This window comes from Pongo pygmaeus, chromosome 6 (genome assembly GCF_028885625.2).
Source record: "Pongo pygmaeus isolate AG05252 chromosome 6, NHGRI_mPonPyg2-v2.0_pri, whole genome shotgun sequence".
NCBI lineage: Eukaryota > Metazoa > Chordata > Mammalia > Primates > Hominidae > Pongo > Pongo pygmaeus.
In genome coordinates, this window is record NC_072379.2 from 21,113,505 (window position 1) to 21,128,275 (window position 14,771).

The 14,771-nt window shown below is 45.7% G+C and overlaps 1 protein-coding gene and 2 long non-coding RNA genes across 7 annotated transcripts in view; 2 read left to right on the top strand and 1 right to left on the bottom strand.

Moving 5' to 3' along the window:
- Positions 1-573: 573 nt before the first annotated feature.
- LOC129041457 (S-phase kinase-associated protein 1-like) lies at positions 574-1,814 on the top strand (the record flags this gene model as incomplete). Its single annotated transcript, XM_054497036.1, has 1 exon — positions 574-1,814. A coding segment is annotated over one exon (540 nt), but the record flags the coding sequence as incomplete, so codon positions are not given.
- Positions 1,815-3,698: 1,884 nt separating this feature from the next.
- Positions 3,699-10,743, bottom strand: LOC129040620 (uncharacterized). 2 transcript variants are annotated; one of them, XR_008503689.2, is made up of 3 exons: positions 10,457-10,743; positions 9,346-9,423; positions 3,699-3,920 (listed from the first exon to the last, which is right to left on the bottom strand). It is a non-coding gene; the product is annotated as an uncharacterized LOC129040620 (long non-coding RNA). The 2 variants fall into 2 exon arrangements; XR_008503690.2 differs by having other exon boundaries at positions 10,428-10,743.
- A 146-nt stretch (positions 10,744-10,889) lies between these two features.
- Positions 10,890-14,771, top strand: part of LOC129040619 (uncharacterized) — a 34,740-nt gene continuing 30,858 nt past the window's right edge. For 3 of the 4 annotated variants that reach the window (XR_010127069.1, XR_010127070.1, XR_010127068.1), the window contains exons 1-2: positions 10,910-11,255; positions 12,738-12,825. This is a non-coding gene — a long non-coding RNA (uncharacterized LOC129040619). Of the gene's footprint in view, positions 11,256-12,737; positions 12,826-14,771 lie in introns of all 4 variants that reach the window. The other variant, XR_010127071.1, reaches the window with a different exon arrangement.

Genomic DNA, 14,771 nt, shown 5'->3' on the forward strand with positions numbered 1-14,771 from the left:
GCAGCCACACACACATCCAGATAAAACATAATTCACTTTTTACTCGCTTTCAAAATGTCAGCAGTAAAGATGAACAGGATGCCAGATGAAAGAACATTGAAAAATAAAGATTAACAAGAAAGTGGTTTAAACTTTAAAAGAGAGAATAAAAATCACCAATAAAAGGCAGAAGTCCAAAGATAAATGAAGGTATTAAAAATGGCTTTAAAAATCTTACCCAATCTTGGGCCGAGCGCTGTGGCTTACACCTGTAATCCCAGCACTTTGGGAGGCCGAGGTGTGTGGATCACGAGGTTAGCAGTTCGAGACCAGCCTGACCAACATGGTGAAACCCTGTCTCTACTAAAAATACAAAAAAATTAGCTGGGCATGGTGGCGGGCACCTGTAATCCCAGCGACTTGGGAGGCTGAGGCAGGAGAATCTCTTGAAACTGGAAGGCGGAGGTTGCAGTGAGCCGAGATTGCACCACTGCACTCTAGCCTGGGCAATAAGAAGAAAACTTTGTCTCAAAAAAAAAAAAAAATAAGTTGGTAGTGGCTTTGTCCTCCACTTTTCTCTTCCTCCGCTGATGCCTCCCAGCTCTCATCAGCCTCCCGCTGGCCGTCTCCTTAACACCAAACACTGTGCCTTCAATTAAGTTGCAGAGTTCTGATGGAGAGATATTTGAAGTTGATGTGGAGATTGCCAAACAATCTGTGACTATCAAGACCATGTTGGAAGATTTGGGAATGGATGATGAAGGAGATGACCCAGTTCCTCTACCAAATGTGAATGCAGCAATATTTAAAAAGGTCATTCAGTGGTACACCCACCACAAGGATGACCCTCCTCCCCCTGAAGATGATGAGAACAAAGAAAAGCAAACAGACGATATCCCTGTTTGGGACCAAGAATTCCTGAAAGTTGCCCAAGGAACACTTTTTGAACTCATTCTGGCTGCAAACTACTTAGACATCAAAGGTTTGCTTGATGTTACATGCAAGACTATTGCCAATATGATCAAGGGGAGAACTCCTGAGGAGATTCGCAGGACCTTCAATACCAAAAATGACTTTACTGAAGAGGAGGAAGCCCAGGTACGCAAAGAGAACCAGTGGTGTGAAGAGAAGTGAAATGTTGTGCCTGACACTGTAACACTGTAAGGATTGTTCCAAATACTAGTTGCACTGCTCTGTTTATAATTGTTAATATTAGACAAACAGTAGACAAATGCAGTGGCAAGTCAATTGTATTAGCAGAATATTATCCTCATTGCATGTGCAGTTTGAGTACAGATTCCAAACCTATGGCTGAGTTTCTTCTAGTATGATCAAAAGTTTCTTTTTTCTTTGCTCTGAATAAAACTGAACTGTGGGTTCTCTATAAGTGGCATTTTGGGCTTTCCCTCTTTTTTGTAAAGTAATGTCTGCCTAGTTTATTGTCCAGTTAACTTTAGTGACCTTTTAAAAGTTGGCATTGTAAATAAAACAACTTGCAAAAAAGTTTTCTGGAATAGAATTAACAAAATATTATCTTTATTCATGAGTTGGAAACTGGAAAAAGGCTTCTTGAAGTAAATGTTCTGAGTGGAGTTACTAGGATGTCTTCCAGCCTCCTGCAGTCAAGGAGTACCACAGTAACGATTAGCCTGTATGTAGCAGGGCTTCCTTCATTGCATCTGAGGACTTGTTTTCTTTTTCTTTAATTTTATTTTTAATCCTCTTAGTTTTAAATATATTGCCTAGAGACTCAGTTACTACCCAGTTTGTGGTTTTTTGGGAGAAATGTAACTGGACAGTTTGTTAGCTTTTCAATTAAAAAGACACTTAACCCATGTGGGATGTCATCTTTTTATAATCAGTGTTCCCATGTGGAGAAAATTATTCACACTACTTGCATGTAAAAAATAATTTAACTTTTTACGTTAAAATATGTGGTAAAACCCAGAAAGCATCCATCATGAATGCAAGATACTTTCAATAAAAAGTAAGTTTTAAAAAAAAAAAAATCTTACCCAATCTTACCCAATTCTTATTTGTGATAAGTCCCATATAAGTAGAAAAGAAAAATAAATAGATCAAGACATAGTAACAGTAATTATAACCTAGAATTAAAAGATTAAAGGAACCAAACAATAAAATAAGCAAAAGTTATATAATTCACACAGTAGCCTCATAAGTAAGGGAATAAAAGCACTCAGAAGTTAAGATAAGGCCTGTGCACTGCCCAATGTGTCTGTCCCCCACATGTTGTCTTTCATGGCAGATGGGCCTAGGAGGGTTCCCCAGGAAGCTGACCTCAGGGATGATCTAAGAGCTGAAAGAACCCTTTGGTATACCCCACCACCTGGCCAGAGTCTGAAAGTTTTATTCCTGCTAGTGGCAAGAATTTGGTGTAAAATTAAGCTGCCTTGGCTCTTTTATGATGTTCCAAGTAGCTGGCAGATGTGCACCCATAGAGGCACACTGCCTCTCCAGCGATGCTGTCACTACGTGGTTCAGCACCCTTCACTGTCCCCCAGGCTTGTTGGAAAAGGGTGGGCATTCATGAGAGCCCACTGCTTGGACTTAGTGGTAGTCGTGGGTAGTGAAATTTTTCTCTGGGAGAATTAAAATGTTATTTTGAGATTAAATTTATTCCCTTACTTGATCCCCTCTGCCAATTAGCAGGTGTGAATGTTGTGATTTCTGTAGCTGGTGAAAATCCATGTGCTGTAGAGTTGGCCACTGTAGACCTAAGTGTGTTGGATTCTAGTAGCTGAATTTTTTTTTTTTTTTTTACAGGATTTTGCTCTGTTGCCCAGGCTGGAGTGCTGTGGTGTGATCGTAGCTCACTGCAGCCTCAATCCCTCGGGCTCAAGCCATCCTTCTGCCTCAGTGTTTTGAGTAGTTGTAAGTTAATAAGGCTGAATACTTCCCCCACTTTTTTTTTTCTTTTTTTGCTACAGGGCCTCACTCTGTCACCCAGGCTGGAGTGCAGTGGTACAATCGTAGCTCACTGCAGCTTTGACCACCCAGGCTCAAGCAATCCTCTTACCTCAGCCTGCTGTGTAGTTGGTACCACAGGCACGCACCATCACACTGGGCTAATTTTTTTTTTTTTTTTTTTTTGAGAGATGGTGTCTCACTATGTTGCCCAGGCTCGTCTCATACTCCTGGGCTCAAGCAATCCTCCAACCTCGACCTCCCTAAGAGCTGGAATTGCAGGCATGAGCCACCACTCCTGACCTGAATTCTTCCTTTTTCTTCCTACTAAACTCTGCTTATTTGCTTTCGACTAAATGTACTGTGAAGCTAATCAATTTGGAGTGGTGCAGCTTATTGACTTGGTTTTCTGTGCTAAGACCCTGGGAAGTAAGGGGGGCGGGGGGGAAGCCAGGATGTATAGGGAGCATTTCTGATAAATTGCCTAAAAGATCTCAAAACAGGTACAAAAATTAGCTGAGCATTGTAGCAGGTGCCTGTAATCCTAGCTCCTCAGGAGGCTGAGGCAGGAGAGTCGCTTGAAACGGGAGGTTGAGGTTGCAGTGAGCCAAGATTGCACCATATCAACTGCATACCAACTTCCCACAAAAACTGACTTTTTGGGGACTCTCACATATCTTTAAAGTAGGTCATTGAATTGATTTTTTTGGAGGTTTCTCATATTGGTCGAATTATTCTGGTGTGGACTCTTGCCTTATATAGAGGTTTCTATTTCTCTTAAGTCAGTGTCAATACAACGGCTGGAGTTTCTGTGTTTGCAACAAGAAGGTGTTGGTATTTTATGTAGGGTAAATGTGATTAGAATAAACCTTTGGAACAGAAGTCTTTATTACTAAAGTTTTGCAATCCATCCCTCTTCCAAAAATTGATTTGATTCTTTCTTAGGAAAATATACATTATTATTAATACTCTCATGCTACAGAGGTTTTCTGGTTAAGCTGCAGCCATCATCATTCCTAAAAACGAAACATTGGAGACATTTGTCAGTTAAAATTAGAAGACAAGAATATTTGCTGTCACCACAATTAACATTGTTCTGGCAGTTCTACCAAGGTACTCAGTCTTCTAACAGAAATAAAAGTAGAGAAAAAAGGAGTTAACGTAATCAGTATAGAGCTATTATTGTCTGGTGGTGAGGACATGAACTCTGGAGCTGGAAGGCTTGGATTTGGTTTTGAATTTTATTCTGCTACTTATTAGCTCATTGGCCCTGAACAAATCTCATGTTTCAGATCCCTCAGTTGTGAAATGGAGTTAATAATATTACTGCTTCATGGGGTTGTTGTCTGAACTTAGAACAAATAATAGCTATTATTTGTAGATGGTTATTTTATGTAGAAAACCCAAGAGAAGGCTGGGTGTTGTGGCTCACGCCTGTAATCGCTTTTGGAGGCAAGGCAGCAGGACTGCTTGAGGCCAGGAGTTCGAGAGCAACATCGGAAACATAGCGAGACCCCCATCTCTACAAAAAATAAAACACTAGCTGGGCATGGTAGTGTGTACCTGTAGTCCCAGCTACTGGGGAGGCTAAGGTGGGAAGATCACCTAAGCCCAGGAATTTCAGCTTGCAGTGAGCTGTGATCTCAACACTGCATGCTGGCTTGAGTGAGACTTTTTCACAGGAAAAAAAAAAAGGAAAAAAAACCCAAAGGAATTTATATTGAAACTATAGAATTTCATCTCCATCTTAGAGATGAAATTCTAAAATAACCATAAAAACTAACTGTACAAAATGACTTTCCTATATATTATTACTAACTACTTAGCAAATATTATGGAGAAATAATTAATTTACAATAGAAACAAATATAAATCACCTATAGAGAACAAGAGCTTTCAGGATCGTTATGAAAAACAGAAAATTGAGTGAGAAGCACAAAGGTGTGACTGCATAGGGCCCTGTGCTTGGACTTTAGGGCTCTGTAGCTGCCATCGTGAAATTCTGTTTTTTCTTTTTCTTTATGAGATAAGGTCTTGCTCTGTCACCCAGGCTGGAGTGCAGTGTTGCAAACATTACTCATTGCAGCCTGGACCTCCTGGGCTCAAGCTAGCCTCCCTTCTCAGCCACCTGAGTAGCTGAGACTACACATGTGTGCCACTGCACCCAGGTAATTTTAAAATTTTTTATAGAGACAGCATCTCACTATTTTTTTTTTTTTTTTTTTTTTTAGATGGAGTCTTGCTCTGTCGCCCAGGCTGGAGTGCAGTGGCATGATCTCAGCTCACTGCAACCTCCACCTCCTGGGTTCAAGCGATTTTCCTGCCTCAGCCTCCCAAGTAGCTGGGACTACAGGTGCGTGCCACCATACCTGGCTAAGTTTTTGTATTTTTAGTAGAGACGGGGTTTCACCGTGTTAGCCAGGATGGTCTCGATCTCCTGACCTTGTGATCCACCCGCCTCAGCTTCCCAAAGTGTTGGGATTACAGGCGTGAGCCACCGCGCCCAGCTGTCCAGGCTTGTTTTAAACTCTTGGGCTCAAGCAGTCCTCCCACCTTGGCTTCCTAATGTGCTGGGATTACAGGCATGAGCCTCTATGCCCCACCCCAGCGAAAAAAGAAATTTGTACTTAGTTTTTCCCCAGGTTCCTCTCTGTGTTAAAAAAGGTTGAATGGGGAAACTGAAACTCCTCCCCCTGCTCTTGGAAGTGTAGGGCACTTCCCTTTCTCCACAGTGTCAGTAGAGGTTGGGTGGAGACTGAACTTCCAGCCCTGCCAGGTGAGAATGAATTGTTTGTTCCTGTCCTCTCCACCCTCTCTGTGGTATTGGTGGGGGCTGAGAGGGGAGCCTGGATTTCTGCCTCTACCCATGGTAATGAGGTCGCAACTCCCTTTTCCCACCACTGTGATGTTGGCTAAAGAATATTTAAATCAGACTGAGAGCCTCCTAATATAACACCCCACACTTTCAAGACACAATAAAAAATCACTCACCAGCTGGGCGCAGTGGCTCCTGCCTGTAATCCCAGCACCTCGGGAGGCCAAGGCAGGCAGATCACCTGAGGTCAGGAGTTTGAGACCAGCCTGGCCAACACGGCAAAACCCGGTCTCTACTAAAAATATAAAAATTAGCCAGGCGTGTTGGTGGGCGCCTGTAATCCCAGCTACTCGGGAGGCTGAGGCAGGAGAATTGCTTGAACCCCGGAGGCGAAGGTTGCAGTGAGCCAGGATTGCGCCCTGCACTCCAGACTGCGAGACAGAGCTAGACTCTATCTCAAAAAAAAAAAAAAAAAAGAAAAAAGAAAAAAAAAATGGCCGGGTGCAGTGGCTCAAGCCTGCAATCCCAGCATGTTGGGAGGCCGATGGGTGCAGATCACCTGAGGTCAGGAGTTTGAGACCAGCCTGGCCAGCATGGCGAAACCCTATCTCTACTAAAAGTACAAAAGTTAGCTAGGCATGGTGTTGGGAGCCTGTAATCCCAGCTACTCAGGAGGCTGAGGCAGGAGAATAGGTTGAACCCAGGAGGTGGAGGTTGCAGTGAGCCGAGATTGCACCACTGCACTCCAGACTGCCTGACAAGAGCGAGATTCTGTGTCAAAAAAAAAAAACAAAAAAACATCATATCTGAACCAAATGACACATATGTTGGAATTATCTGACAAAGATTTTAAAGAAAACATCATAAAAATTCACCAATGAGTAAAGAGAAACATGCTTCAAACAAATGAAAAAGCCCCAGCAAAACCACTGGAGACATGAACCAAATGGAAATTTTAGAATTGCAAATGATAATAACTGGAAGTTCTTAAATTTCATATTAGAGGGCCGGGCACAGTGGCTCACACCTGTAATCTCAGCACTTTCGGAGGCTGAGGCGGGTGGATCACCTGAGCTCAGGAGTTTGAGGCCAACCTGGCCAATGTGGTGAAACCCGTCTCTACTAAAAATACAAAAATTAGCTGGGCATGGCGGTGCATGCCTGTAATCCCAGCTACTCGGGAGGCTGAGGCACAAGAATGACTACTTGAACTGGGAAGCAGAGGTTGCAATGAGCCAAAATGGTGCCACTGCACTCCAGCTTAGGCGACAAAGAGAGACTCCATCTCAAAAAAAAAAAAAAAAAGAATTCATATTAGAATTGCAGTGACTGAAGAATGGATCTATTAACTGGGATATAGATCAATAGAAATTCCCAATGTGAACAACAGAGAGAAAACTGAACCTTTAAAGTGTAGGCTTAGGGACCTGTGGGACGGTAAAAGAAAAAAAAAAATCTTTCATTCTTGTCACTGGAGTCCTAGAAGGAGAGGAGAAAAATGCATATGGCTAAAAAAATATTAAATAGCAGCTGAAAATCTCCCCCAAATTTTCAAAGGCAGAAAGCCACAGATTTAAGAAGGAGAATGAACCACAAACAGGATAAATTAGATGAATTATGCAAGGATATGTCACAAACCTCTCAGAATTAAAGATAAAACCTTGAAAGTAGTTAAACAGCAAATGACAGATTACCTATAGTGGAACAATTGATTGATTGATGGATGGATTTTTTGAGACAAGGCCTCTCTGTCACCCAGGCTGGAGTGCAATGGCAAAATCATGGCTCAAGGCAGCCTCAGCTCCCGGACTCAGGCTGCAGTGAGCTGTGACTCTGCCACTGTACTCCAGCCTGCATGACAGACTGTGTCTCAAAATTTTTTTTGTTTTGTTTTGGCTAGGCGCAGTGGCTCATGCTTGTAATCCAGCACTTTGGGGAGGCTGAGGCAGGTGGATCATGAGGTCAAGAGTTCGAGACCATCCTGGCCAACATGGTGAAACCCTGTCTTTATTAAAAATGCAAAAATTAGCTGGGCATGGTGGCATGCGCCTGTAGTCCCAGCTACTCAAGAGGCTGAGGCAGGAGAATCGCTTGAACCTGGGAGGCAGAGGTTGCAGTGAGCCGAGATAATGCCACTGCACTGCAGCTCAAAAAAAGAATTTTTTTTTTTTTTTAAATTAAAAAGTTCTAGTATCTAAAATGAGCAAAATCACTGTGTGCAGCCAAGGCGGGTGGATCTTCTGAGGTCAGGAGTTCAAGACCAGGCTGCAGGGAGCCGAGACTGCACCACTGCACTCTAGCCTGGGAGAAAGAGTGAGACTCCGTCTCAAAAAAAAAAAAGTAAAAATGCATTTAAAAAGAACAGCATCAACCAGGTACAGTGGCTTATGCCTGTAATCCTAACACTTTGGGAGGCTGAGGGTGGAGGATAGCTGAGACCAGGAGTTTGAGACCAGCCTGGGCAACATGGTGAAACTCTGTCTCTACAACAAAAATTAGCCAAACGTGGTAGCATGCACCTGTAATCTCAGCTACTTGGGAAGCAGGGGCAGGATTGCTTGAGTCTGGGAGGTCGAGGCTGCCATGATTGCACTACCTACTCTAGCCTGGGCAACAGAGCAAGACCCTGTCTCAAAAAAGAAAAAAAAATGCAAAAACAAAACAAAAGAGAGTAACATCATTTCCTTATCATTAGTTTGAATGAAGTGAGTCATTGGTAAAAGTTTCCATTTTCAAAAAAAACATTAAAATATAGTGTGAGGCCAGGCATGATGGCTCATTCCTGTAATCCCAGCACTTTGGGAAGCTGAAATGGATTGCCTGAGCCCCAGAGGTTGAGGCTGCAGTGAGCCATGTTTGTGTCACTTCACACTAGCAGCCTGGGGAACGGAGCAAGACCTTGTCTCAAAACAACAATATGTGGTTTACCACAACCAACAGGAAAAATCTGGATGAAACTGTATGAAATATTTACTGCTGTGCTCGACATGGTAGTGTAGAGGTCAAGGGCAAAAGTCCTGGGGTCAGGCCACCTGGTCTGCTGTCTAATTAGCTGTGTCATCTTTGGAAAGGTACTTGAACTCTCTGTGCCTTAGAATTCATTTTCTAAAATGTGGGCTGGGCACGGTGGCTCATTCTTGTAATCCCAGCACTCTGGGAGGCCGAGGCAGGGGGATCACGAGGTCAGGAGGTCGAGACCATCCTGGCTAACACGGTGAAACCCTGTCTCTACTAAAAACACAAAACATTAGCCGGGCGTGGTGGCAGGCGCCTGTAGTCCCAGCCACTTCGGAGGCTGAGGCAGGAGAATGGCGTGAACCCGGGAGGCGGAGCTAGCAGTGAGCCGAGATCGCGCCACTGCGTTCCAGCCTGGGCAACAGAGCGAGACTCCGTCTCAAAAAAAAAAAAAAACAACAAAAAACAAAAAAACACACACACAGAAATTAGCTGGGCGTGGTAGTGGGCACCTGTAATTCCAGCTACTGGGGAGGCTGAGGTTGAAGAATTGCTTGAACCCAGGAGGCAGAGGTTTTTATACTTGCTAGGCAGGACTTAATTAACAATCAATTAGTAAGGAAAAGATATCGAAGCAGTAAACTGAAGTCAGGGTGAAAAGTTCTGTTTACCAAACATGGATTCTCTCCTTCTAGAACCAGGTTACAGTTGGAGTTACAGAAAATACTTTGAACAGGTCCTTTGGTATCCTGTAGGAAATCAGACAAAAACATAGATCAGTTAGTTTCTTTTTCTTTTTTGACACAGTGTCTCACTCTGTCGCCCAGGCTGGAGTGCAGTGGCGAGATCACCGCTCACTGCAGCCTCCACCTCCCGGGCTCAAGCGATCCTACTGCCTCAGCCCCGCAAGCAGTGCGGACTACAAGCCTGCGCCACCATGCCCAGCTAATTTTTTGTATTTTTGTAGAGGCAGGGTTTCACCATGTTGCCCCAAGCTAGTCTGGAACGCCTCAGCTCAAGTGATCCGCCCACCTCAGCCTCCCAAAGTGCTGGAATTAAGGGCCCCTGAGCCACCGGGCCGGCCCAATTACTTTACTCAGTTTGAGCATGAGCACTGGAAGGAAAGCTCTCACTTGCATATATATTTTTTTAAAGACATGATCTCACTCTGTCCTGTCACCCAGGCTGGTGTGCAGTGGCGTAATGTCGGCTTACCGTAACCTTAACCTCCCGGGTTCAAGCAATTCTTTTTTTTCTTTCTGAGACGGAGCCTCGCTCTGTCGCCCAGGCTGGAGTGCAGTGGAGCGATCTCGGCTCACTGCAACCTCCGTCTCCCGGGTTCAAGCAATTCTCTGCCTCAGCCTCCCTAGTAGCTTGGATTATCGGTGCCCGCCACCACGCCTGGCTAATTTTTGCATTTTTAGTAGAGACGGGGTTTCACCATCCTGGCCAGGATGATCTTATACTCCTGACCTCGCGATCCACCTCCCTTGGCCTCCCAAAGTGCTGGGATTACAGACGTGAACCACCACACCTGGCCCGATCGCTTTTATTTTTAATGAGATGTTTTCTTTGTTTCCTAGACCCTTCTACCACCCTACAGATTTCCAAAGGTTTTAATGTTGCTGCAACAGCCATCAGAGGTCAAGCTAGGGGTTGCAGCTCCCTAATGCGGGGCAGCCGCAGAGGGGGCCAACCCTGCCGAGTATGAGCGGCGCTGGGCGGCAGGGGACGCTGCTGTGGTCCCCGGTACCTGGCTGGGTTAGGTGTTGGGGGCCACACCTACACAGCCTCAGGTGAGGCGAGTGCGTGGCAAGGGCTGCAGCTGGCTCTAGCGGACTTGTGCTGTCCATTGAGGAGCTTCTGCGCCACCTTGTCCTTGTGCCCGCCAGGCGCCAGCAGGTTGGTGCGCAGCGCGTGCTCCAGTAGCCTCAAGCCCTTGCTGCGCCCAACGCGCAGGCCGGGAAGTCGCGCAGGTAGTAGTAATCCAGGCAGTGGTAAAGCTCCCCTTGTAGTTTATTGGTGCCTGCCGCCGGGTCTGAGCCTGCAGAAGCTTACCAGCTGCCTGTGGCCACCCGCCTGCGCATGCGCGCTTCTGGAGGACCCCGCCCACCCCCTCGCAGCCCCGCCTCGAGTTCCGATTGGGGCGGGCCTCTGGCGGCGTCGCGGGGGTGGGCCTTCGTCGACGTCACAGGCGCGTGTCTTCGGGGACGTCACAGCACCGGGCGTTCCGCGACGTCACAGTGACGGTACAGTGCCTGGAGCTAGGCTGTTTTCTCGTTAGAGCGGAGCCTGGTAACCGCGACCTCCCTGCCAGGTCCTTTGTGTTGCTGGCTGGAGATGGGTAGTTGACAAACTCCGACCCAGCACAGTGTTTATGTGGGTCAAAACTAGAAAACTATGTCTGGATGCGGCCGAGGCGGAAGGATCCTTTCAGGCCAGGAGTTAAAGAGCAGCCTGAGCAACTGGGCGCGACCCCATTTCAGTAGTTTCACCTCAACTTCCCAGCTCCTTGAACCCCAGGGTTCAAGGCTGCCATGAGCTATGATCCCATCACAGCACTCCATCCTGCGAGACTGAGGTAAACACTGTTTAAAATAAATAAATAAATAAACTATCCAAGTGTGCAACAGGGAGGGACTGCTTAAAGAAAACATGAGGCTGGCTGAACCCTATAATCCCAGCACTTTGGGAGGCCGAGGGGGAGGATGGCTTGGTCTAAGGAGTTCAAGACTGGCCTGGGCAACGTGACGCAACCCCGTCTGTAGAAAAGTTTCAAAAATTAGCCAGGCGTGGTGCACGCTTGGTGTATTTTTTTTCCCCCCCCGAGACGGAGTCTCGCTTTTTCGCCTAGGCTGGAGTGCAGTGGCGCGATCTCGGCTCATTGCAAGCTCCGCCTCCCGGGTTCATGCGATTCTCCTGCCTCAGCCTCCCCAGTAGCTGGGACTACAGGAGCCAGCCACCACGCCCGGATAATTTTTTTGTATTTTTAGTAGAGTCAGAGTTTCACCGTGGTAGCCAGGATGGTCTTGATTTTCTGACCTCGTGATCTGCCCGCCTCGGCCTCCCAAAGTGCTGGGATTACAGGCGTGAGCCACGGCCCCCGGCCTGTTGCATCTAGTTTTACGCAAGCGAAGGCTGTGGGCTTCCTTAGTTTACACTGATGTATTCTAGTTTGCATCTGAAGTGTACTCTGAGGATGCTGACTTCCAGACAGCCATTTTTGGGTCAAGGAAAGTTCAAGTCTCCTGAGTATAGTAGCCATACCACCTAGAGAGCTTCCTTTTGGTTTGCTTAAAAAATGTATTTTAGCTTAGTTTTCTTACATTAGGTGGGCAAAATAAGAGAGAGCAGAAGGCCAGGCGTGGTGGCTCACGTCTGTTATCCCAGCACTTTGGGCTTCTGAGTCAGGCGGATCACCTGAGTTCAGGAGTTCGAGACCAGCCTGGCCAACATGGGGAAACCCCATCTCTACTGAAAATACAAAAATCAGCCGGGTATGGTGGCATGTACCTGCAGTCTCCACTATTTGGGAGGTTGAGGCATCAGAACTGCTTGATCTCAGTAGGCGGAGGTTGCAGTGAGCCGAGATTGCACCACTGCACTCTGCACTCCAGCCTGGGGGATAGGGCAAGACTGTCTCCAAAAAAAAAAAAAAAAAAAAAAAAAAAGGAAAAGAAAACTTCTTTAGGGACACTCAGCAAAACTATAAGGCCTAGAATTGGAAACTGGGAATTACTCTGTTTGTAGATAATTTCTTTTCAAGATGGGCTAGTGGAGTTTCTGAGCAACAGCTACGTTCTCCTTTCACATCTTCAGGTTTTATAAGGTTACCTTTCCCCCTCTGAGTGATCAGATCTGCCTCACCGTCACTCATGGGAGCCCTTGATCTTGACAAAATAGACCTTGAGTAGCTGAGTTCAAATAACTGAGGTGGCAAGAGGGGATCGGCTTCTTGGTTCATATATATATATATATATATATATATTTTTTTTTTTTAATGAAAGAGCTAGAGAAGCAATCTCAAGGTCAGGATAACTCACCCTGATGTTCTATTTTTCAGGGATTGTGCTGCATTCTGACTTAGGTTCTGCTATCAAAAACAGAATGCCCTGATCCTTAGAGGCAGAGGCAGCTCTTCAGCCTATGGGGTAAGTAACCAGGGAATGGAATTCTCACCAATTCTTATATTCTATGCTAAAAGTTTTACTTTAAGATTTGGGCCTGGCTGGGTGCCGTGGCTCATGCCTGTAATCCCAGCACTTTGGAAGGCTGAGGCGGGAGGATCACGAGGTCAGGAGATCGAGACCATCCTGGCTAACATGGTGAAACCCCGTCTCTACTAAAAATACAAAAAATTAGCTGGGCGTGGTGGCGGGCGCCTGTAGTCCCAGCTACTCGGGAGGCTGATGCAGGAAAATGGCGTGAACCGGGGAGGCAGAGCTTGCAGTGAGCCGAGATCACGCCACTGCACTCCAGCCTGGGCGACAAAGCAAGACTCCATCTCAAAAAACAAAAAAGATTTGGGCTTGCTTCTTTTTTTTTTTTTTGTAATGGAGTTTCACTCCTGTTGCCCAGGCTGGAGTGCACTGGTACTATCTCGGCTCACTGTAACCTCCGCCTTCTGGGTTCGAGGGATTCTTATACCTCAAACATCAGCCTCCGGAGCAGCTGGGATTACAGGCATCCATCACCATGCTCAGCTAATTTTTGTATTTCGTAATAGAGACAGGGTTTTACTATGCTGGCCAGGCTGAAACTCCTTACCTCATGTGATCTGCCTACCTTGGCCTCCCAAAGTGCTGGGATTACAGGCGTGAGCCACCGTGCCCAGCCTATACTGCCCAATTTTAAGGGGACAATTGGGAAAACAATTGTTTAAAAAGGCAATGAAGGCGTTGCCATGACTGTGGTTAGCAGTGTGAAGATCCTAGAAAACCTGTGTGAACTCCTGGGGGCTCACAGTCTACTACCTTGGTCAAGAGCTTTAGAAAACTTGGATGTACGTGTTAGGACACCAGGTTCTGAAAGCTCCGAGGGTTGTATAAACTTCTATATTAAGTTCCATGATGCTCGATGGGTAGTCCCACATTTAGACACGCTATTGCTATTGCTGCTTCTTTCCTTATCATGAAAAGAGCAGAAGATGCAGATAATACCTGAAGCAGGAAGACAAAGGGGAGATACTGAACTTGTCAGCTAACTTTGGGTGCCCCTCATGCTGCGTGTTTCCCATTGAGCCTCACTTATCAGTGACACAGGGAATGGTCCCTTTGCTCTTCACTTTCCCTGTGGCTGCCTGGAGATAGGGGAGGCAGATCGTGTCACTTGCCGACATTATGTTGCTGTGGATTCGTTGGAGGGACAGGAACAGGAAATTTTCCTGGTGGTGTATGTGTCACGGGGGCTCACAGGGGTACTTTTGAATCTTCTCACTGGCCTCTGATTCTGTGACCCTGGTTATTACGTGTTCAGAAACTGTCAGCTTATTTGAAAGTGATACTCTTCTTTTCTATTTAAACATCGCCAAAGACCATCACACTATTTTTTTTAATTGAAATATTTTTTTATTTTTTATTTTTTGGAGATGAGTCTTGCCCTTTTATATGAACATGAAGGGACTCATAGTCCTTCCCCTATTGTTGGTCTTTAATTTAATAACGTATCAGTGAAGGGTTATGTCTGAATGAATTGTAGAAGTTTAGGACCTAAAAAAGGAAGGTCCCAGAAACTGGATTTTGGTTTATTTCTACTACTACACTTGCTATTGAAACCAAGCAGGTGACTTCATTTCTCTTGGATTCAGCTTTCTCATGTGTCAGGATGGGAGAGGAAGGGAGGCATTGGGATAAGTGTCATTCCACTGTCTGTACTTCAAATCTGGCTAACACATGCGGCAAATACTTAGATTTGTTGACAGAGGTTTCCTGGAGTGCTGTCTTGAACGATTCTGAACAGGCTCAGCAAGAAAGTGTGTTTCAGTTTTGGGTGTATCTGTCATGGAGAAGGAAGTAAGGACTGGGGAGCACTCACAGCATTCCTGGGGCATTCCTGTCCATTATCTCAATACCTGGTGCTGATGTTTCCTGTCTCTTAT